A 24,665-nucleotide genomic window follows, 5' to 3' on the forward strand; every position below is an offset into this window, starting at 1 on the left:
TTTTTCTTGTCTCTTAGTCCTTTCAGTTAAAAAAAATTTAAAAGGCAGGAAAAAATGGTGTTTGGTCCTGTTTTTTCAAAAGCCTTGTTTTTTATTTGTGTATGATGCTCATTATTTGGAATGAAAGGGGTAAAATTAATCTTGAAAGAAGTGGTTAAAAAGACAGATATTCAAGCTCTCAAGGAGTTTGGCCAATTGTTTTATTTTAAATGAAATTTTTATTTGTGATTTACATTGTTTTTTCATTACACCTTGTCACACACTTCTGAAAAATGGTAAAGAGGATTACATGGTGCCGGAGCAACCCATTAACATTATTGGATATAGTGGGAAATCTTTGGTGGTTAACATCTGTTGTAATAATTGGGGTTTTTTGTTGGTTGCTAGATTTCTCTGAATCCCTTCTTTGTCCAGATGTTGGGTACTTTGCTCTTTCTGTGTCAAATTTACCTGTTACTCATCTCTAGTTTCTGATGCAAATTACTGCACAGTTTTTGATATCACTCTCTTGTCATGCTCTATTTTATGTGGTTTGTTTGGTTTATACAATTCAGATAGAGAAAAGTCCTGCATAAACCCACTAATTATTTCTTACTCCAGGTGGCAGTAAGCAGGAAATTCTTGGACAACATCCACAGTGAGTTAGAAAGGGTGTAGAAGAAATAGGGATTGTACACTTGGGACTGGTTTCAGACAAGAGGCGTTCAAAAGTTTGGGCTTGGCTCAAAGTATGGAACCCTAGCCTATATGTAGGAATCCACTCATATCTGTGGTGTTAGTATATTTTTGGCATCCCAGGAAAAAACCCCAAATGTGTATTTGGTTGCTGAAATACTTCTGCATGGTGTCTTTAAGTGAGAGAAAGTTGTGTTGAGGGTTTACATCAGTTACTAAGTGAAGCATTCAGAAGCTTTACAATGGTGGAATTAGGGCTGTCTTTGCTAGTTTAGTCCTCAGTCCCCAGCCCTAGTTGTTACTGCCTCTGGTTTGTGCATTTTGCAGGAATTGTCATCTACAGTTGTCAGAAGAGATTTGAGGTGGGATGAGGTGTTCCCTTTGTAGGTAGCTCACACCCTATGTTTTCTTAACTGGCAGATCTGCCATACTTGAACAATGGTTCAGGCTGGGTGTTAATGAATCTGCATTATTTCCAGTAGTAAATATTAAGCCTTAATCTGTAATTAATTTTCAGGCCCAGTAACTGGCTTTGCTGTGTGATCAGCAGTGTAAAAATATATCCTCATGTCAAAATCTTCACAAGCAACCTCAGGCTTGGCTTTACTTATTACTCACTAGGTTCATGAGCATTTGCAATCTGCATGTAACAAAAAAGTGTGCTGTGTCAGGTCTGCTTTTACTTTTCTTTCTAGCCATTACAGACTTGCTGTAATACAGCTGTTGTTCACTTTTAGCAAGCAGTGTTCTCGTAATCCAGTACTGCCGTATTGCAGGAACAGGAGCCCCAAAGCAAAATGTAAGAAAGCAAATTCAGTCAGTGAAAAAGGTGAAAATTGAGTTTGAGGTGATGATAGAATGGTGAGAAGTTAAAGCTTTGGAAATTTTCCCTGGTGTTGTCATCGCTCTACTCCATCTTCATTTAAAATGATGTCAGTATTAGAAAGATCTCAAAATCTGGAGCTGTTTTTTAATACAAATAAATTTATTCATGTACATTCAAAGAAGAAGAAATGGTTGGTGCATAGAGAAGCTGCACTGCTCAGCTTCTTCTGCTTTTAAATCAGGGTCTTAGGATATCATGTATGTAGTTTCACTTGGATTATAACACTTCTGTAATTTCATATTGGCCTTCTGTACTTTCAAACCTTCGAAGAGAGCAAAGTACTTAAGGCTCTAGTTTGTATGCAGACACCTATGTGCAAATGAAATGACTAAACTCAGTAGCATTTCACATATGCACAAAGGTGTTTGGTCCTGGTCCATCAGCTGTCAGTTCACACTAGATGTTTTTGACTGATAAAATCCTTTACCTTTAGGAGGATTCTTAATGGTTTTTGTGGGACCAAGGTTACAAAGCAGTATGCTGAAACTTTATTCACTTTGGCCCCATGAATCCCTTGTCAGTAAAGGCACAGAAACCCTCAAAGACTGAAGTATTAATTACATTGATACATCAAATTGCATTTGTAGGAAAATACCCTAAGATTTTAGAAATGTAAGGGTTTTTTTCCCCATGATTTAATGAGTCTGTCTCTAAATGAATTTGTTCTGATGTGTGACTTAGTGTTTTCAAATAGAGGTTTCAAGTAGTTGATAACATATTCAATGATACAGACTTTTTGGTTAAGTTTTTTATGATGCACGTAGTGGTAAATGGTTTCACATGACTTCACATAAGATTGGTAATTTTTTTTTTTTAATACAAGGGGGATAAGCTAGGCAGAGTAACAGAGATAACTTTGAGTTAAATGCATTCTTTTCCTGGAGGAGTAGTAAGCTATAATTAAATTATTTTAATTCAAACCCCTTACAAGTACACTAAAATAAATCTGATTTTTTGGAAGGAATTTAAGCTCTAGAGCCAATAGTGATTGATGAAAGGAATGTTTGCCAATAAGTATGCAGGGAACACTGTGCTGCTCCTTCCTAAGTGTGCTTTTCTAGTGTATTTTTATAATTAGCTCATAGGCAAATGTTTTAAAACAAAACTTTGGGATGAAACAGTGTTAGCAGCACAGAAACCAAGTGATACGAAAAATGAGTGAATCCCTCGAAGTAGTGCAATTAAATAACTTAGCTATAAACTTTTTATATAAGCTGCTGCTAACATTTTTCTGGCCCTCTGCTAGCTGAGAGGTAACATGTTCTCATTGGTTCACTTTGCGGCCAAAGGCCACGATGGTCTCAAACAGCCTACCCAGATGACCAGGAAGAGTGTGTGGATGATGTGGATGGAGCCAAAGGTATGAGCTTTCAAATGCAGAAGGTAAACTGTAAGAAAACATGTATCTTACTTGACTGGGAATAATGTTTTGAAGATAAAACAGGAATAAGAGGGTTGAAATGGAGGTTCTTCTGTAGGGACTAGTCTGCAGCAAATCTGGTAGTGGAATATGTTTTATTTCTCTTAGTGCAGAATAGTCAACTTTCCAAAGGGGAAAAAGGTACTTATTTTAGAAACGGTAATATAGTCGAAAAAAGGCAAAAGGAATTGATAGTTTTACATCACAGTTGTCTCATGTTTTTTGATGGAGTCTTGTTTAAGAGGTGGTGTTTCTTTGTAAGTTCTTGCCATATATGTTACTGCAGAGCTGATGAGGTTGGATTGATGATGGTTTTGCAAATGCTTGTACATCACTATCAGAAATGCAGTTACTCTGCACATAAACATATTTTTCCATCTTGTATCTGCTACTGTTAATATTTTTGCCTTATTTTCTTTAATACTCTGTATAAATGATAGGGATATTAACTTCAGTAAAGTGTTTTAACATCCTTAAAGGAAAATCACTGTAATTGTAGTGCAATGGATAGTTTAGAATAAAGGAAGAATATTCAAATTCTTAAGATGTTACAATTGAAACTCATGAGTAGGTATAGTACTCCCAAACTGAACATCTGCATTGGAGCTATTTGGAGAGGTGTTTGCACCCAGATGCTTGAAACTACCTCCTAGACAGTATAAGATAATTTGTATGACTTCGGCTTTTCATAGAATCATTTATATGGAAAAGACCTTTACGATCGAGTTCAACCATTATTCAGCACTGAACATTTTCTAACTTAACACAGCAAAATTCTGTAAAGACAAAAATTTGTGAAATAAAATCAATAAATTTAAAACTGATACTTACCAACAAACATTCTTCTAAAAACTGTACATGATTTTGTAAATGGTCTTTATTCTTGTTTCCTTTATACTGAGTTACTGTTATAGATCTCTTCTCATTCTTTCTACTCGATGCCATCCCGTGTCCTGATGTGCCCTCTTCTTCCTGCATTTTCAGCCTCTGCAGGTTTGACAACATGGAACTAAAAAGAGGGAGTTTGCCTGGAGCACAGCTCTGTCATGGTTCTGGTTGAGCTGGTGTTAACACCAGTATAGCTACTCCTTGCTGTCAGTCTTAGGCCCCTTTCCTTTTGAATAATCAAAGAGAAAATTGTGTCCTTGAGCTAAGATAAGACCCCAGAAGTTTTTTGACTGTTCTAGGCTAACAGGGAGGCCTTTTCTTTTTAGGTTTTGGTTTTCTTTTTCTTTGCTTGTTTGTTTCTTCCAGGCGGCCCTGCCCTGTTTGTTTTCTAGTCTTCAGTTGCATCCCCATCCACTTATCTTTGTCATCCCCATCCTCTTCTCTTGTCAGTGGGTAGCTGATCCTTGCATTGAGCCCTGTGCTTTTGTGGTTGTGAGAACCCTGAATGCTTCCAGCTAGCTCTGCCAGTGGGGGAAGGCTCAACTGCTCATCCCAGGCCCTAAAGTCTTCTTCGCTATCTGCTACATTTCCATGTATGCTGTGGCATAAAAGTTCAGTCTATGCAGAGCTGAGTTGGATTCAGTGATCCTTGTGGGTCTCTTCCAACTCAGGATATTCTATGATTCTAATTTTTGGAAGTATATCTAACTACTTCAAAGTGTAAATCAGCTGAGAAGCACTTTTTGCTTGTATTTGAGTTAGTTTTCTGTTCTGACGTAGTCACTCACTGTGTGGTTAGGTGCATAGAAGTGCTGATGTGATGAGGGTGAGAGAAGGTAATGGGACACTGGTAAGACTTCCCTATTGGTGACAGATAGGAACCTACTGCTTAACTGTATCCACTTTTATAGGTCAGTCTGCCTACTTTAAGCACCAGTATAATCAATTTAAGTTTTAAAAAAGATAGAGGTGGGGGAAGTTTAGGCTCTAATTTGAGCCAGTGGTGCTCATGACAGTTCAGTCTTTCTTCTTGTCCTAGTCTTACACAATTCATAGAATTTTCATAGAATTTTAGGGCTTGGAATGGACCTTACAGATCATATAGTCCCAGCCCCCCCTGCCATGGGCAGGGACACCTCCCCACTAGACCACGATGCTCAAGGCTTCATCCAGCCTGGCTTAGAACACTGCCAGGGTTGGGGCAGCCACCATGTCCCTGGGCAACCTGTGCCAGTGTCTCACCACCCTCACAGGGAAAAACTTTATCCTAATATCTAACCTAAACTTCCCCTCCTTCAATTTGAACCTGTTATCCCCTGTCCTATCATTGCAGTTCCTACCAAAGAGTCCCTCTCTGGCTCCCTTGTAGCCCCTTCAGATAGTGAAAAGTTGCTATGAGGTCTCTTATAGGCCCATTTTGGAGTTCTGTACTGACCTGGGTTAGGGAATTTATCCAGCTGAAAAGTGGCCTGACAAGAAATTTATTTACCTTTAAACCAAATGAACTTCCCCTTTCATTCACCACAGGGTTGTTGAGCTGGTCTGTGTGGGCAGAGGGAAAAGAGCATAGGGATAGGGAGAGGGCAGGAGGACTGCAGTGCTAGCTTGCTGTCACTGGAGTGAGTAGAGCTGGGGCATGTAGCTTGGTGTTGCCAGTTCCAGCCATGTCATTCAACTGAACTGATTTGTCCTTTTTAAAAAATATGTTTGAAAGTTTTATGACAGCTTCATGTTGTCTCTAACATGCTAAATGATAGGCACAGCAATTGCACTTTGTACTTACTTTACCTCATGAAAGTCAGAGCAGAGAAGCAAATTAAGTCATGAGTGGTTTTGTCATATTTATAGAATAGACTTTGGTTTTATTCTGGTGTAAAAATTCCAAGTAAGATATTTTTGAGGAGAAATCTAGGTCTAGTTCAGATTCTGTATATTACTCATTGTTGTGATCTGTTTTGTTGCCAGATTTCACTAGTAAATATCATATGTTCAGTACTGTGTAACCTTATAATGTAATCTCTTAGCATTAATAAACTTTAAAAGATGACTTAAGAATGACTAATGTTAGTCTCTTGTTTTTTTCTTAATGTAGAAGTAACAGAAAATGCTCTGAAAAAGTGTTTTTAAGCCGTAGGTAACTTAAAATCTGCTTCATCTCTTAGTTTCAATACATTGCACTTTTAATTTTTTCATTTAATCTGGTGTTTCTATAAGCAATTTTAAAATGAAATGATTGTCATTCAAAATATCTGTATCTGACCGTAGAGTTTTCATAATGTTAGCATCCCATCTGATGCTATTCCGAAATGTATTGTCTACATCAAAGGGTGAATAAATAGTGTATTTGAGGATGAAAACCAGGTATATAACTTTGTTGAACTATACAGTGTTCTGAACAAATGTCCTTTAAAGAGTTTTTAACTCAGAAGCTGAGAAGTAAAAAACTGTGTTTGATAAATTCTCATCCCTTTGTTTTGAAGAAAGTGGATTTGGAAATGCATTTTTTTTTTCAAAGGTCTGTGTTTATTCAAAATCACTAGCTATACTCAGAGTACTGAATTCTGGAGACAACTGAAAATGAACCTCAACTGTACTTTTAAGTGTGAAATTCAGGCAGCAGCATTTGTTCTTGTTAAGTAGGATTTCTCAGTGAAAAAACTCCTAGATCCTCCATTGAAGAGACTTTGGGTTTTTTTCTGAACAATTGAAGTCTTCCACATAGAAATACAAATTTTAGGTTGTGGTCTAATACATGCTATGTTTCTCAGCATTATGAGAGTAAGTAAAAAAGCAAGTTTTTACAGGTAATGTAGAAAAATACTTGTATCCTGAAATAAAAATAATTCTCAACCTTTGTGCACTCTGTATGCAGATCTTCTATTTAGTTAGGCAGAAATTAAAATGTGCTGCCAGAATGTTGTCCTTTATTTTTGGTTCATTGTGCACATTGAGCAGAACAGAAATATTCAGGATAATTCTCTAATTTGTATCTGAGCAATTTTAAATTTTGGACTTTCCAGCCTTTTGATCTGTGTGATCTTTCCATGGTACTTTCTGCTGCTGTTTGTGACAGGATTAGTTTACTAGTGTATGTTGTATAAACAATGCTGTCTTGTTTCTTTAGATTGACTTCTATCTCATATATAAATAATAAAGTTCTTTTTTTCAAAATAAACATTTTTTTTTCCACTCTTGCAGACAATTCGAAGCTGAGACATGTAGAAAAAGATGTTTTGATTCCACAAATAATGAGGGATCGAGCCAAGGAGCTGTGTTCAGATAAGGTGCAAGGTAAGAGTCAAATATTCATTAAGAGATCAGATGTATTCACTTTTGTGCCCTGAATGTAATCCTTGGTTTTGAAGTCGTGTAGTCAGAGAATTAATATGTATGATCTGCATCTTATCTGTTCACTGTGAAACCAGTAGTGAAGCATATAAATCTGCTGTGTTGGCTTTGGCTGCTTGGTGGTGTGGACTTCCAAAATGACTTGTTCTTGAGGGCTGTGGAATTTAGTATGATTAATATGATAATTTCCACATCTTAGTCTAGACTATGTAGTGACAGAGCAACACAAGAATTACTGTATTCCTGTATGTATTACTTGACACATAAATGGAATTGCCTTGTGAGCCTTCAGTTAGGACCTCCTTCACTATGATAAATTTGTTTAAATATTCCTAACTAGCTGCATCCTATCCCTGCCCCAGTATTTAAATGATATGTGCACATAAGCAGATGTGTTACTAGACAGACATTGATATAGGATGATGCAGTCCATATCTGTTTTCATTTTCTGGTGAAGAGTACTGGACAATAACTCTTTCACATGGTATCACCACCTCTTCTGACACAAAAGTGTGCTTACATTTGTGGAAGAAATCTGGAACCTTTTGAAGTGCTATAAACACAGAGCTATTTACACATGGGTTAGCCAAGAATGCTGCTGTAAGAGGGATGTAAGAATGGAAAAAAAAGAATTAGGCCACAGAATTATTCTGTACAATCAAGTGGCAGGCTTTCAGTAGAGGGTACTTGCATCTGGTCATCTAGATCTGTGCTCTAAACTTCTTTGAGTGTGCAGCCCAGTAGTAAAAAAATTTCTGAGTGCTCAATCCAAATATATGTATTTATTTATAAATTATATAAATGTACCAGTGTACTCATATATTATGTATATTCTAAAACATAAAGAGAAGTTAAAAAAGGATGAAATAAAAATGAAATAAATAGTACTTTAAAATAATTTTCATGCTACTTATCAATGGTAAAATTGCTCTAAAAGTCTTGCTATTAATAACAGTATTTTTATTGAGATCTATATGATTGAATACGCTTACTAATTTTTAAAATATTTGTTTAACACTTCATGATACAGCAGTTTGAATGTCTGGTTCAAAGTTCAATTGATTTCAATACTTGGTTTTAATGGGTGTTACAGCTGAAAAAGATACCTTAAAAGATGCATAGGTTCCAAGGGACGAGTAGACTGTTGCTTGTGCTTACTAACTTTTACTAAATTACACACATTTTTTCCATCCCGTCTGCAAGTTTTGCAAAGGTTTTGCTGGAAATTGGGCTAGAAAGTGACCATCTTCTCTGATCTCAATCAGTTCTTCAAAACGAATTGGAAGGTGTTGGATGTTTATATTTTTAACCTGCTGAAAGTCACTTGGAAGATTTTTAACAGTTTAGAAAGTTCTGTTTCTATCCTTTGAAAGTGCACAGGTAGAAGAGGGTTTTGTAGGTGGCACACTCACATTGCGTTCAGCAACGAAACCAAACCCATGAGAGGAACATATCCAAACACTGTTTTCAAAATGCTCAAGTTTCTTTTGAAAAGGAGTTACTTTCTCACTCATTGTTAAAATGTCCCCTTCACCTTGAAAGGGCACATTCAGTATGTTTAGTTTTTGGAAATTTCTGATAGGTAGGAAACTGCTCACAGCCACTTGTGGTCACCAGGTAACACCAAAAAGGTCAGCAAATTTGCAACATTGGTTTTTTTGTAAAATGTGTCTAATTTGACCACTCTTTTAAGCACTTGCCACAAAATAGCCAGCAAACCTCAGCATGGTAGAAGATATTTTCATGGCTTCTCTCCATGTTATTGCAGAATCTAGTACAGGTGCTACTGTTTGAAGGGCTTGTTTTTGTTAAGTTATCACATTGATGTCATCCTGTAGTGCTTTGTGCACTTCGGGCTCCAACTACCTTGCTGCAATAGCTCAACTATGAGTGATGCAGTGAAGGAGTTTTACTTGAGGTGCTCTCTCCAGAACCTTAGCCTGGAATCCCTTTTTTAATCCAAAGTAGTCGCTCTACCAGTGGTTAGTTAGACTGTCACAGTTTTTCCATAAAGCATTGGTTTTACTAAAGAAGGCATTTCTGTTGAGAACAGATCCAGTACATCTCTCCTTTAGTAGCTCACAAAAAAAAAGTTCGTTATGCATTTCATTACTGAAATGCAAATGCCACAAGCCGAGAGAAGGTAGAAACATCTGTACTTTCACCCAACTGTATAACAAACCTCCCACACTGTGTAACTTGTTCTAACAGTTGTTCTAATCTCCAGCAGTATCTTCTATGCATCTTCCAGCACTATTTACTGACAATGGACTGCATTTTAGTTTGTTGCTATATTGTTTTGTGTGTATTCTTCCAGGGAATTACCATGGCAGGAAGAACAATTGATTCCCCAATGGAATGTGGTTTTATGTGTTTCACTATTCCTTAAACTTCAAAGGTGGCTTCTAGACATTTATCACTTGGTTTAGAGTCAAGTCTAGTTAAAGTGGACCAATGTATTTTTAAGCAGCTGCTTTTAGGGTTTCTCCAAAAGATATAAGAGTAGTGTTACAGTGATTTTGGCATTGAGTAAGAGGGAAAAGAATTGGGAATATCTGCCAAAGGAAAGTGGCATTGCATGAGAGGTAACTTCCAGTACTGCCAGAAGGGCATAATATACCTTTTTTTTTTTTTCCATTTAAATGATAGTTGAATCATTTTTACTTTGAATTCTATACCTGTTGGGGTTAAAAAAACCAAGATGAAAAGCTATTGCAGTGGTGTGGGTCATTGAAAGAAGATGGCAGTTAAAAATATTTTGTGAGATTGTTATTTGTATAATATCATTTGAGGGTAAACCAAAGGGAGACTGTGTATGTGCTTTTCTCCTCTGAGCTTTCTCTGTGTAAGATGAAGACTGGTTTCAGCATCTTCATTTTCTGTGGCAGCAACCAATATTGGAGATTCTTGAGCTGTGAATTGTGGACCATTACCTTGCAGCTTCTCCATCTTTTTGCCTCCATAAAGTTTTAAAGCCTAATACTATGCTGGGTTTTTTTTCCTGTGACGTTAGACAAAACTACAATTTGTTTCCTTTTCTGTGTAGAGTTCAGTTGTTTTTCTTAGGAAAATGAGGTTTCTGGATACATCTGTCTCACCCTTATTCCTCTGTCACCTGCAAGTCAGCTTTGATCAAATTGTGCAGAAGTTGAAGTGGAAACTGTGTATTTCTGATAATTTTTTTTGGTAACAAATAGACAACCAAAACCCTACATTGACACCCCTATTTAAAAAAAAAAAAAGGTGGGAGCATAGGTTCAGCTATTTTGTTTTACACCTTTTTATCTGGATGGAGGGAGGAGACCAAACCACAGGAAATGAAGCTTTAGCAGTTTTGTGAACGGGAGATTTATAATCTTCTAAATCCATTGTGAAATTATTCCTGGAATAAATTTGTCTTGTAAGTACACAGGGATAGGTGTTAACCAGAGTAAATAGGCTATGCTTATTATGCTGTAAACAATTATAAGCTGTGTAATTAAGTAATCAAAGCTCCTGCGATTCGGTTTGTGTGCTGCACAGTGTACACACGTGCGTGAAATGGAGCTGTTTACACCAAGTGGCAGAGCCACTCGTTTAACTTGCTCTCAGTGCAGGATTTCTCTGCTTCCTGTTAATTATGTTTGAGCAACTCCTATTAATACAATTTTGTTTGATTTCGTCTTTAGGAAATTTTGGTAAATGCATTGGTAATACAGGAAATAAAGCTATTCCACCAGTATGGGCCTTCTCAATTGTGCTGGTCAGGCTGGGTTCACATGTGTCCCCATGGGGAGCCCCCAGACATTCAATAGTGCTCTGTGTGAGCACTGGTCCATCTGTATACAGCCCCTTACCTTAGCCTGCAGCTATACCACCTAGAGCTCTGCGCTCATCGGAGCTAATAATGCAAGTAATGACAGCCTGTCCAGCACGTGTTCAAGAGCTGTCCAGGGAAAAGAAACCCCAAGGGTTACAAAAAATAAATAAAAAAGTAAAGGTTTTGTTAACTCAAGAGGTGATCCTGCTGCCCTAGCACAGTTAAATGGGTGACCATTTCTGTGCTTGGTTGTTAGCTTACCAGAGTAGCTTACGGATGAAATAACCATGAAAATACATCCATCTGATAATTTTTAATAAGTTAAGTATTGTGTCTGGTCATATTTCATTTTCCTTAGGTTGTTTAAATTTACTTTGAATTTTTATCAGCTTGTTCCAGTCTAGTCCTTATGTGTGCTCTATGTTTCTTAAGAATTTTGTACCTCTCAGTTGCAGAATAATTTTGATGTGTTTTAAGATTTTTCAAGCACTTTTTCAGTGAAAATGGATAAATTAGTAATTTTATTAAATTGGGTAAGCATGCTTTCTGGGAAACACTAGGCAATTTTCCATGACCATTGTGTAAATATACTTTATTGTGTCCATACCCATGCACTGTATGTGTGTGAAATCATATACAGGAGTTACAAAAGTGTAAAAAGCATGCAAGCAAAAAATCCCAATGCCATTGGCACTCAGGAACTTTTCACTCTGTTTTTACTAACTATAGCATGAGTTTGCCTGAAATAATAGTAAAACCATGTATTTCTGTATTAGCATGTTGTTTGCATTTCCAGCCTAAGTAACTCCAAAGAGCATTTATTAGCCATTGCTTCATCCATTACTTTAATGAAATGTTTTCTTAAGCAAGCTGTTTTCCTGTAAAATTATAAAGTTTTTGGCTTTAATTTCTAGTTATAAAACTGAAATTTGAGTGAACTTCTTTAAAGGAAAATCATAGCAAATTTCAGGAACCTGGAGTTAGTTTTTTTCATCAAAATGGTTATCTTTAGCTTATCAGAACTTCTGTAGTTTGATCTTCGCTTTCCATGAATCTTCTCTGCTCTCAAACTTGGGACACTGATGGAAGAAAACCTGCAAGAGCTTTGCTTGGTCTTGCTTATACCTACAGGATGTTTGTTCCATTTCTTGAGGGCACTTACTCTGCTGTTCAGAGTGATGGGATTCTGAAACTGAACTTAATGGGTTTAGCTAGAGAAGAACTGTTGAGGACAGAAATACGCAAACTTTAAGGATTGTCAACTTAGTTCAGTTTTATTTTGGGTTACTTGGCTTGGAAAATAGAACTAGAAACAGCTGACTGATTTTGACATGCTGTGCATTCACACTCTGATGAAGTTGTCCTTAATCGAGATCCCAAAAATAAATTAATGGATCAGTGAGTCAGTCATGAAATCATAATTCTGTATTAAGTTTCTTGTATATGTTTTGTATATTTCTTGTATTGTAAAGCATTTCTGCCCACCTTCCAAAACCTCACAACGTTTTTTTTTGCTGGGAGAAGAACAATCTTGCTCCCAGACAAGTTGGTTCTGAACAAGTTTAGTTCTGATCTGTTTTCATCTGAATTTTGTTGTCTGCAACCGATACATGGTCTGAGTTTGGGCCTTTCAAGGTCACCAAGAGTGACTTGCAAATGTCTTCTGTAACTGTAGCTCATTTGTAAGGCTCAAGGATTCAAGTCAGGGTGAATACAGGGACAGATAGTTGAAATCAGCCTAGTTCTGCCGTTAGAAACATGGTGAAGTAAATGTGGCCATTTCTTACTTGAAGCGTATTGTGGGAGACATTCATTTGGCAAAGATGACAAGTTGTTCTGTCTGTTGGTTTTTTTAATGTATTAATTTATTTTTTTTTTTAGTGAGGGAGGAAAAGGGAAGATATTTCCACCTGTGCTGAGTTAAGGACCTTCAGTGGAGAAAACGATTGTGTTGGTTCTGTTGTCTGTAGGAGCTGTGTAATTAAAGCAACTGGAGTAAAATTGCTGATAAAAACTCATAATACTTGGCAAGGCTTTAAAAAATGGTTTGGGAAGTGTGGCTGGAAAAGGACATTTTCAAGCAACCACCCTCCTCCCATTCTCCAGATTTCCCATTAGCTCTCTGCTCCTCAGGGCTCATGTTGATACTTAGTGAAGATGATGGGATGCAACACTACTGCAGGCTTCTCTACAGTTGAGCATGACCAGTGTCAACCAGAGTTTTGATAATGTGCAGTTACTGAACAGTCCTGTCACTGACATTATCTCTGTCCCCGTAGGGGCCACCTGCTCTAGACCATGACCCTTACACCTGACATATCAAGGTCCATAAAACCAAAGAAATTTATAATTGAACTGCATGTGATGCTGCACATTTAAATGGCCAAGCACACCTTTAGATATTCCTTTTTCACAAAAAAATCCTATTTTTATATATACTTTCCTATCAGAGATGCAGATAATGAAATGTGTGAAAAACTTAGCAAATTTTCCTTGCTGTTACCTGGTGGTGTTGCTCACTTTCCTTTGTATTGCAGGCCAAGTTCTGTTAATTGATGCAAACCCTTGCTGAATGTTTAGGGAGGATTAACCTGTTGGTACTTACAGTCATGGCTCTGAGGTTGCCATCAGAAGATGCTGAGATGGATAGTAGTGGGAAATTGCATGACAGTTCACATTTAAAAATTTTGATTGTTTTCTTGAAGAAAATTAAGATTCAAATCAGCATTTATGACTGAACTTTGCTCATCTGCTTTGCTTTGTTGTGAAAATATAGTCCTTGCATTTTAAAAATTCACACATTTAGGAGTATCTGGGAACACAGTGATCTTCTAATTGACCAAAGCAAAAAGATCAAGTGACTGATAAAAGCCAGTGAGTTAACATGACAACTCCTGGTACTTTTTTTTAAATTGACCTGCTGTGACCAGAAACTGCTTACATGTGCTTAATGTACTTATTATTCAGAGTTTGGAGGAAAACCTGAGAGAATACATGGGAATAATCATAGATTTTATGACCAAAATAGTTGCCTTTTAAGAGGATGAAAAAAGAATGCTGCATTATCACCTGCAACTTCATTTTCCTGAGAGGAAGGTTAGTATAGTTTGAGAACATAGTTTCAATTCATACATATAAGTGCAGGTGGAGAAGGGGAGAAGAATTTTGTCCTCTGTTGCTGGATTTATTATCTGAATGTTGAATATGTTATAGTCATATTGTGTGTGGCCTCATGACCCTGTATGAAGCTACTGATATTTCTGTTGTTAGTTATTTAAATAATTTTGTATGTTTTGATAGTCCACACAGCTATATTTAGTACTGATAGTAAATTGCAATGTACATTTTATTCTGTCTAGTGTTTCTCAAGAGTAAGATGTTGAATTTTTATATGATGTTCTTGTTAGTGCACAAAAGCTTCTATTTTGAAAAAAATTATTCAGGACTATATACTTCCAATGAACATCTACTCTCATCACATTTAACTATGTGAATTAATACAATCTCTAGAGGGATTATGGTATATTGAGCTTTGCTCCAACAAACTGGGCAGAGAGAACAGCTATGTGTAAATTACAGTTTGAAGAAATGAGATTCTAGATCTTGTGGGTTTCTTTTTTTTTTAAATGATAAAAGCATTAACTACCCTAAGCTAATGTAAGGGATTTTATAGAAAAGACATATGAGGGCATAATGTGTTGCTTGGTGATGAGTGTTCTAACTTGCTTTTAGTACTTTGAAGAAAATGTTCAGGGAACTTGCCCTGTTTGATTATTTTTTCTTCTTTCCTCCTCCATGTCATTTCAACCCAGCTGATGACAAGAAATGGGTCAGACTGCTAGCTTTACCACTGCAACTTAGTTGTGTGGGGCTTTTTATTTTTTTTATTTATTAGGGAATGGAACAGCTTTTACAGGGACAAAGAGAAATGAAATCACTTTCAATGAAAGAAAGAGGCCTCATTATAGCCACCAACAGCAGTTATTGACAGCTACACTTCCTATTAACAAGGAGCATTTAAGAGTTTGGCTGTTGGATCTTTGGACTTGATCTAATTTGCTAGCATTAATTAGTTTCTTTTGAGCACAGACACTTGGTGCTCACAGCTATAGATTTGGAGGACTAATTAGGACAGAAAATTGAACAGAATGGGGTAAGGCATTAACCTTCAACCATTACCAGCTGGGGCTCTGATAAAGACCACAGAGTCCAAATGCTCCTATTCATGCAAAGAGTACTCTAATGAATATCAATTTCAGCCAGGTTGCCATATCCTACAAGCCCTGTCTTAATTTTGATTCTCCTACCTGTTAGAGATTTTTATGTGTAGATATTAAAGTGATATTGGTAGTTCAGAGCTCATGGATGAGAACCTCAAGAGGTTACCTGTGCTTTGTCATCTTTCAATTTGGTTTTCTCAAGTTAGAGATTTTATTGGTTTCCAGCTAAGATCCCAAACTTCAAATTCATTTAGCTGTCCAGCATAAATATATTAACATAGACCAGATTAATCACATGTTCTTAAAAAGTGCTTGTTTTAAATAGAGGATGCTTGCGTGGCTTTGGATTATCGTAGTACATGGCAGTAATATCTGTGACAAGAGCACTCACCAAGCTAACTGCTGGAAGTTGAACAATAGCATTGCTTCTTTTGCAGCTCTTATGATGAGATACAATTATTATATTGTGATAAGTTGGTGACGCAGTTTTAGGAGGAAAACTTTTCTTTCAGCCTGTGGATTGATAGTGTTTTAACATCTGCAGAATGGAAGTACTTTAACTGTTTATACAGAAAGGAAAAAAGCAATTGCCTTTGTCCTTTTGTACCATTTATTGGATTACTGAAAGTGTTGGACTTGAAATTAAGAGTCAAGTTCATCAGTTGTTTCTACCCTTTAGGCATGATACCACTCTCTGACAAACTCCCCATCAAATCTGGGTCATTGTTGCTCTCTCCATGTTACTTCTGAACCTGGAAATTCCTTGCCCAGTGATGAAAAAAAGTGTAAAAGTCTCTTGACATCATTTTTTCAAACTTCCTTCTTTCAGGAAGGATGCTAGCAGTGTCTTTTATGTGCTCAAATTATTTCCAGTTCTCTGCTGGTAAACTGTCGCATTGGGTTGAATAGCTGTTCTGTGTCTTAGGGTCTTGGTGAAGTTGGATTAGCCCAAACTGTAAAAATAGAGAAATTCAACCTTGCTGTAGCTACTGATCCTGCAGATATTTCATGGTATTTAGACCAGTCTTTAGAGAACCCCTTTTGCTGACTTTGAGGTGAGTGTCCACAGGGCAGTAGCCAACAGATAGGGGAGATATGGTCAAGTTTAGTCTCCCAACAGATGTGGGAGGTTAGTGTGGTTAACCTTGCAGCCACTTACTAATATCTTTTCCCAGATCTTATATAAAGTATTTGCTGATCTTACAGTATAATCAGAGTTGGAAGGGACCCTTGAGGATCATCTCATTCAAATCTTGGCCCTGCACTGGACATCCCCAAGAATCACACCCTATGCCTGAGAGCATTGTCCAAGTGCCTCTTGAACTCTGTCAAGCTGAGTGCTGTGACAGCTTCCCTGGGAACCTGTTCAGTGTCTGACCACCCTCTAGGTGAAGAACCATTTTCAAATATCCAGCCTAAACCTCCCTGGTGCAACTTCAGACCATTCCCTTGGGTCCTGTCACTGGTAGCCTGAGAGAAGTGGTCAGTTTTCTTTCCCAGCTGATACATGTTAATTCTTCTGGGTCAGTCATTCTTACTACCAGCAAGTGAGAACATACTTGGGAGTCTGTGAGGGTTTTTTTTGGTGTCCATTCAATTGATGGTGGTGATAACCTAGGGATACTGTATTTCAGTGTTACAGTAAGGTGTTGCTGTGGCATAGCTGCTTATGGCAGTGCATTATGAATGGCAGTACATGTGATTTACAGTAGCTGTTACTCTAACTGCATATTCTTCATGATATATTAAGTAGTTGCTTTGCAGTTTTGGATTATAAACCCCTCTTAGATTCTGCATTCAGCAGTTACATAGTTAGCACTTTGTGTAAATAAAGCTTAATACTTTTAAGAGGTCGTGCTCTATTCCCATTTCATGTACATAAATATTTATATTACATATGAATTATGAATATTACCCTGGAGTTACGTTCACACAGAAAATAGGTTATTTTTCAACTGTTGAAGTCAGAATGTGTTGTGTAGGTACCCTTTGGTTCAGCAATGGAAAACAGAACTTATTTTGATCAAAAATGTAGCTACTGTGTATTCAGAATGACAATAAATAGTGAGCTTTCAGGTAGCCTACAAGCAGTGTATTGACCTGGTATTCAGGATAAGGTAATGGGAAGCAGCTTCTGTCCACCATTCTTGAAGTTGCCAAGTATATTGGCCAAAGAAAATTGCTCATCCAAATCAAAACAATTGAAATGACATATTAATTCCAGTTGAATTAAATGGGAATCAGAATAGGATTTACAGTATCACCTAATGTGCTTTGATTTTGAGGCAGTGCATTATGTGAGTTGTAGTTTTGATCTCTATTTTTACTGCAGATTGGAGAGCTATACCTGTTGTACATATGATTATGTGGAATACTATGAGTTAGCAGAGCCAGTCAAGAAAAAGGGTAGGAATCACAGGCCTTATTAGGCAATAGGGGAACACAAAGTTGAAATAGTCTGGCAGATATACATAGTTTCAACAAGGTGTAGTGTTCTAAGTGTTCTTCATTCTTTTTGGTGTTCTGGAAACCATCAGAGTGTGTTTAATGAAATCTCAAATTTTCATCCTGTTTTAGGATGGAAACATTCGAAACTTCTTTTTCAGCAATTGCTTAGTTTAAATTGAGTGAGTTGTCCCTCCAGCACTTACTCTTTGATGTTGAAGTTAATGGGTCCTATGGTGACAACACTGACAATGCACAAGTGGTTTTTTTTAAAAAGTAGAAACAATGTTGACTATTGCTGAGTAAAACCACATTCTTGTACATTATTTTTCAGGTCCTTTTAATAACAGTAAAAAGTAATTCCCCTCTTTTCTGTTCCCAGATTTACTTTCATTGCCATTGTAATTGCTTTTGAGTAGCTGTCTTCAAGGTGCTGCATAGGAAAAGAGGAGGGAGATTTGTGCTCTGAAGAGTGTTCTACTTACAGGTCTGATGCCTAAGAAAGGAGTAAAGGCTACAGTAATGAAGGTCATAAAACACTTGTGCTGTGTTGTCATCCCTCTGAATTCTATTTTTTAACAGTCCTGCAGACAAGAGCACCTGGAACATGTGCTGCCCCAAGATCAGGATAGATACCTCTACAGGGAGTGTAATCATGTGGCAGAAGACCACTTATATTAGAAGGGAACTTACATTAGGAATTTTGAAGAAGATAATGTAGAAGACCAGTGTATGAAAATTTCCCTTGGATGGAGTCAACAGGTTCTTCTCTTGATATCTGGCCACTGTATTGGGAATGAGTTGAAGTAATTGTAGGGAATTTGGGACTTAAATTATGGTATGAAAGGATCTGCCTTCCTATTTTTTTCCTAAAGTGAATTTAAACAAAGGTTTATTTAAGAATGTAATGCCTTGTTTCAGACTTCTAATAGTCTAGTTCAGGTTTTCCTTGTATAACTTTTATCACCCATAATGTCTTGCACTTTATAGTCTTCCTTCTTTCTGTCTGTGATTGAGAATCTCTCAAGGAAGTACCTAGTCATTCTTTTTTTCTCCTCTTCAATATAAACTAAATATGCCCTCCAAGCCTTCAGATCAGCAATGTATTTCAAGGATATTTAAATAGTCCTTTTTGAAATACAGTCTGCTCCTGTGTGTAAATGTATTGTTACACTTGCATGCCAGGCTTGATACAGGTCTTGCTTTGTTTCTTGATGACAGAAATATCTCATACACTTTGATGTCATGGGATGCCTATGAAGTTGGTGGAAAAAAAAGCACTGCTTGAGATGTAATCCCACCTGTGGCTGTAGACTGTCAGACCTTTTAAAAGTCATTTTAGGGAGACATGGCTCATGTTGGAAAAAAACTTCTGAATGCTATTGTTTAATATGTGGGAAATGTACAGAGAGGCTATGATGTGGAAACACATAGGGGAGAGTTGAAAACAGGACTTCTTGATGCAGTCTAGACTGGTCTTAACTGTGCTTCAAAAGTGTTAGCGTCAGCTCTATAAAATGATTATCAAACCTGAGTGCCCTAGAAAATTGCTGCTGCATTGGAGGACCTTGACAAACTTGAGAGGTGGCCAATGAAAACCTCATGAAATTCAGCAAAACCAGGTGCAAGGTCCTACATCTGGGCCATAGCAATCGCATGCACTCCTACAGGTTGGGTGGGGAAGTAACTGAGACCAGCAACAAGGAGAAAGATTTGGGAGTGACAGTGGATGAGAAGTTCACCGTGAGCTGCAGTGTGTGCTAGCAGCCCAGAAAGCCAGTTGAATCCTGGGCTGCATCAAAAGAAGTGTGACCAGCAGGTCAAAAGAGGTGATTCTTCCCCTCTACTCTTGTGAGACTACACCTAGAATACTGAGTGCAGTTCTGGTGTCCTCAACATAAGAAGGACATGGAACTGTTGGAGCAAGTCCAGGGGAGGCCAAGAAGTTGATAAGAGGGTTGGGGCATCTCCCATATGCAGGCAGGCTGAGGAAGTTGAGGCTGTACAACCTGGAGGAGAAGAGACTGCGTGGAGACCTCATTGCAACTTTTCACTATCTGAAGGGGCTACAGGGGAGCCAGACAGGGACTCTTTGGTAGGAACTGCAATGATAGGACAAGGGGTAATGGGTTCAAATTGAAGGAGGGGAAGTTTAGGTTAGATATTAGAAAAAGGTTTTTATTGTGAGGGTGGTGAGACACTGGCACAGGTTGCCCAGGGATGTGGTGGCTGTCCCAACTCTGGCAGTGTTCAAAGCCAGGTTGGATGAGGCCTTGAGCAACCTGGTCCAGTGGGGAGGTGTCCCTGCCCATGGCAGGAGGGGTTGGGACTAGATGATCTGTAAAGACCATTGCAACCTCTAAATTCTATGTTTCTATGATGATTCTATGATTTATCAAACATAAAAAGAGCACAAGTCTAGAAAGGACTTTAAGAAGACACTATAGGCCATTATCTTCTCTAGGAGCCATATCTAGTATGCCTGTGCTTGTCCTGTAATCTGTTTGTTTCAGTTTCTATAGACAGACTGTTTCAATGCTTAGTTTTGTTTTGCTTTTCAAAGAATGCCTTTTGTTTTGTAAGTTCTTGGGTTTTAAATGCCTAAACTAACTTTTAATTGTGTACCAAGCAATATTCTAAAACACTGGACAGATTCGTGGAAGCAGCACTTTAAATGGAAGAAGTAGGATGATCTGATTTCCCTCAAGCCAGCTAAAGGGAAAAAGAAAACAAAAAGGGTAGTTCAGTAACCGTCCTGGAAATGTGTTTCTACCACTTAGTCCCTGAAATGGCTTAGGGTAGGTGTTGAATCCTGATATTCCAGAGTTGTTTTCAGGAGCATGGAGAATTTAATGCACAAACCCTAAAAAGCTGTAATGTCACGATGTGAAAAATGACATTAAAATTCATGGGGAGATCTAGTGCTTTCAGGTTGAAGAAAATGATGTCTAGTAAACAAGAGTGACCACAGTCTGCAACTTCAAACTTTGTTGCCCATTACTTTTTTTCCTGCCTTTGGGGTGATAATTTTCTACAGTGAATCTGACAGCCCAGTCAAAATGATTCACAAGGCCAATGGTAAAAGGTACTCTTTAATTTTTTTTTTCTGGTGTATGTAATCTTTATAATTCCTTATCTGTCCTGATTTCCTCCTCTTGTTTCTTTGCATTCTTTCCCACAGAATATGGGAAATAAGACTATAAAAGAATGTCTACTGTTTGGGGTTAGTAATTAACAAACTAATCTATAATGGGGTAGTAACAGAGCTCAGAGCTTCTGTGGTGTCTTCAGTGACTTCTCTCTGATATCCTATGTTTGAAATATTTTATATTATCTACATGTAATGATGCTTCATGGCTTCATGCTGAGTAATAGTACTGTTTTGTCTGCTTTCTCTTTGTAATAGAGCTGTCCCCATATTTTTGAAAGCTATTCCTGATTTAACTAGTTGGAAATTAAAAAGCATATACATATATATGTGATGGATTTTTAAAAAAAAATTATTTTATACATTCAAAACAGCTAGAGAAAGTTTGAGTACTTTGCGGAGAGTGAGAATGGTGTGGAAAAGAATGCTCTTGCTTCAGCAGGGCTGTTGTGTAAGTTCATTTTGATATGCTTCATCTGTTGAGTAACCATGAAACTTCAGGAGTTTTAAAACAGAATATTGTTTGGGGAATCTGTCCTCTTTACTCTGCCATCAGATTAATGTAAATACTAGTTACTGACTGTGCATAAACCTTTGAGAAATATTCATTATTGGGCAGCGAATACTTAGTAAATTACAACCCCCAAAAATAATGCTCTTCTGTAGAAGGAAGACACTTCACAGAGTTGGCAACTTTTGCTCTGTCTGCATTCTCCCAACTGACTAGTAATTCAGATGAATAGTTCTGGTCTCATCTTTTTCTCTCTTGCTCTTGCAGTTTAAATACCAATTCAGGAAAATGTGGCATGTGATGAATTTTTTTTTTCAAGTTAAATATGCTAGTTCCATTCTCTTCTAGATAACTAACTACATGTTCAAATATGCATTTATGCACCTGAATTTAGTGTCTGATTACTACTTTGTTGATGAAAGGTAAGATTCCATGTTGGACTTTCAGATGCAAAAAAATTATTATTGTCTCTGTGGAAAACTGCTGGATTTGAATGACTGCAGAATGAAGTTCTCTTCTAAATGGTAACTGATTGAGCTTAGGAAACAGATGCAACATTTAACAGACAGTTCTGTAGTGCAGCCTATTTCTGATCTCGTGGTCTTACCCAAAGGTTGTTGTTTGCAAAATATTCTGAAGCATAAGCAGTGCTCTCACTGTAGAGCTGTTTGTTCCAGACCTGATGTTCCTTATCTCTGTGGTCCTAATATTTGAATTGTAATGACCTGACTTGCTTGAAAGCTAATTCAGACACTTTAATAAAGAGGAGAAGTAATCACCTTTGTCAGTGTGTTAAAAGGACTTAAAAGTAATTGTTTGTGTTACAATATTTTAGGTCCACCTAGATATGTTTCACATAATTGGTAAATTGTAACAGTGACTATAATTGATTTAAGGGGAACAGGTGGAACTCCCTAGTTTCTAAAGTAATATAATCAATGTCTTAAATTTGATTACAGGGTTGGTACACTGATGTTTGGGTGCTACCACATGCCATGGTCATCTATGTAAAGAGATATGATGAGTGTTTTATGTGTCTAAACCCTAACTGATTGCACAATAACCTTTTACTTGGGCAAGTACCAACAGTTTTCAAGTGCTCAGGTCTCTAAGCCTTGGCTGAACTCGTGGCAAAAACTCAGAATGATCACCTAAAACTTGATGTATTTCAAGCTCACGAAGGGGATGAATCTGAATAAGAAACGGTCTAGTCATTCTCCTTTCTGCAGTCTTTCAGAGCTCCATTGGGGCAGAACTTAGCCTGTTCTGCAATTCTCAGAGGGGAGACCCTTATGAATTGACCACTAACCTTAGAGACTTCTGTTGGCTCGTTGAACTCCCCCTTTGATTTTTTTTTTTTTTTTTTTTTTTGTTAAGTCATGTAGGATGGGAGACATTTCATCTCAGCTCTGGTCAACTGGAAGTTATGTCTAGTCTAAAATGAGTAATTCTGTTTAAATCTCTTAGGTGGGACCTAATTGCATTCTAGAACTGTATCTGTCTCTCTCACTCTCTCCTGCACCCCCCAACCCACCATCTCCTTCCCTCTCAAGGCCACAAGAAGGACAGCAAGGTACTTCCAGAATCAGCTTTAGGCGAGACATGGAAATTCTAGGTGGCTAAAAGTAGGTACAGTGAATTCCACTGGTAGTCATTTTTACTCTCTGTTCACACATGTAAATGAGGATAAAACCATATATGAAGGAGAACTGTCATGGTCAATGTGTATGGGACATTTCATTGATATGCATAAAGCAAGGGTGGCTGGGCTATAAATTTTTGTTAGGGTATTTGATCTACTGCAAAAGGTATGTAGAAACCCTTAGACTTTGCAGGCATTTGCTAAGGTTTCCTTTGAGCTGCGTTCTTCCTGTCTATTTCTGGTTCCTTCCACATCTTGGGAGTCCCATTGGTTTGTTAGTATCTGCTTTAAAGTTAAACATCAATATGTCTGCAGGTTCTGTGCAGGTATGGACTGGCAGGATAGTAAGTGTCTTTCAGCTCTCACGAAGATTTGGTGGAACTAGAGGAAAGGCAGTTGATGCCTGCTGGTTCATTAGAAACGAAGCTCAACTGGACACCAGAGTTGCCAGTTCTAAACTTTGGGGAGAACACATGGAATTGAATGAAAGGGTTTTGGTTTTTTTAAGTTTTATGATCCCTATCACTTCCCTTTGTTTTATCACCACTAGCAGCAGGCCTGGACTAGCTGAATATTGAGGAATAAATTTTCTGGAAGTAAGTTTGCATCCTATTTCTTGTTTCATCACTGTTTTTGTCCCCAAATACTTACGATGGATACGGCTGAAATCATAGTACGGAGGGGAAAACAAGCAAATAATCCCGACAGTGTAAACTTAAATTCATAAATCTGAGACTTGCAAACCAGACTGCTGTACAAGAAAACAGATGCTATGCAATAAATTAATACTAAGCTGAATAATAAACAAGATGTATTGTTAAAGGGTTTTAATGCAAAGAAAGTGATTTCAGACTTTCATATGCTTGTTTTCTGTCTTTGTTTAAATGAGGCCCTTGCATGTGTTTTCTTTATTGTTCTCTTTTGCACCCATTTGAGCTTCGTTGGGTTGAGAACTCAGTCTCTGGTTGGGCAGTGGTGATTAACTTACACTAAATAGGCAGCAATAATGTGATTTGAGAATGAAAAGGATTCATTTCTTTTAAATGAGGGGAAAAAACCTAAGGTTGAAGGAAATAGTTTACATAATCTGTAAACTAGTTAAGGAGCTGAATATTTATGCAGGTTGAAATTGAAGCTTAGTTGCCCTCTAGGGGTTTTACATTAATACAGCATATGCTAGCTTTTGGGTGGTTTTTTTTTTCTTTCAGAATAAAGGTGAGACAAGTCTTTGGAAAAAACTTACATACTGACAAATCTGTGGTGGTGGAGGCATGTGTACATCTGCATTCAGTGGGTAAAGCTCATTTAGTTCAAAACCCAGAAAATGGAGGAAAGATTTTTAGCCAGATTATCTTCTTTTAATATCAGTGTACCAGTGGAGAATGTACTCAGTCATCCACTCATAGCACTGAGAGGTCCCAGCCAGAAAAGATCCTTATGTAGAACTCAGGATGTACCCCAAAGAGCTTTCAGCCCTCAGTAAGGACAGAAGACAAAAGGTTACAGGGGGATTGTAATGGTGCTGCTGAGAAGGCCATGGTAATGGCAGCATTAGCACTGTCAGTTTCTGCTTGTGTCCCAGCCACTGGATGCTGTTTCAAATTCTTAGTGTCCTCAGCTGCCACTGACTAATGTGCAGGGATCTTCTGCCACATCTTGCCTTACAGCAGCTTGAGCCCTGGT

At 37.7% G+C, this 24,665-nt stretch overlaps 1 protein-coding gene across 1 annotated transcript in view; it reads left to right on the forward strand.

The window, feature by feature from the left end:
* Positions 1 to 1,412: 1,412 nt before the first annotated feature.
* The window catches only part of CMC1 (C-x(9)-C motif containing 1), a gene marked incomplete at its 5' end in the record, with an annotated part of 37,977 nt that continues 14,724 nt past the window's right edge, over positions 1,413 to 24,665 (forward strand). The window contains 3 exons of the mRNA XM_009075902.1: positions 1,413 to 1,536; positions 2,851 to 2,921; positions 7,068 to 7,160. Coding sequence (XP_009074150.1) covers positions 1,413 to 1,536; positions 2,851 to 2,921; positions 7,068 to 7,160 — 288 coding nt within the window. The remainder of the gene's footprint in view (positions 1,537 to 2,850; positions 2,922 to 7,067; positions 7,161 to 24,665) is intronic.

Source organism: Acanthisitta chloris, unplaced genomic scaffold (assembly GCF_000695815.1).
Source record: "Acanthisitta chloris isolate BGI_N310 unplaced genomic scaffold, ASM69581v1 scaffold26625, whole genome shotgun sequence".
Classification (NCBI taxonomy): domain Eukaryota; kingdom Metazoa; phylum Chordata; class Aves; order Passeriformes; family Acanthisittidae; genus Acanthisitta; species Acanthisitta chloris.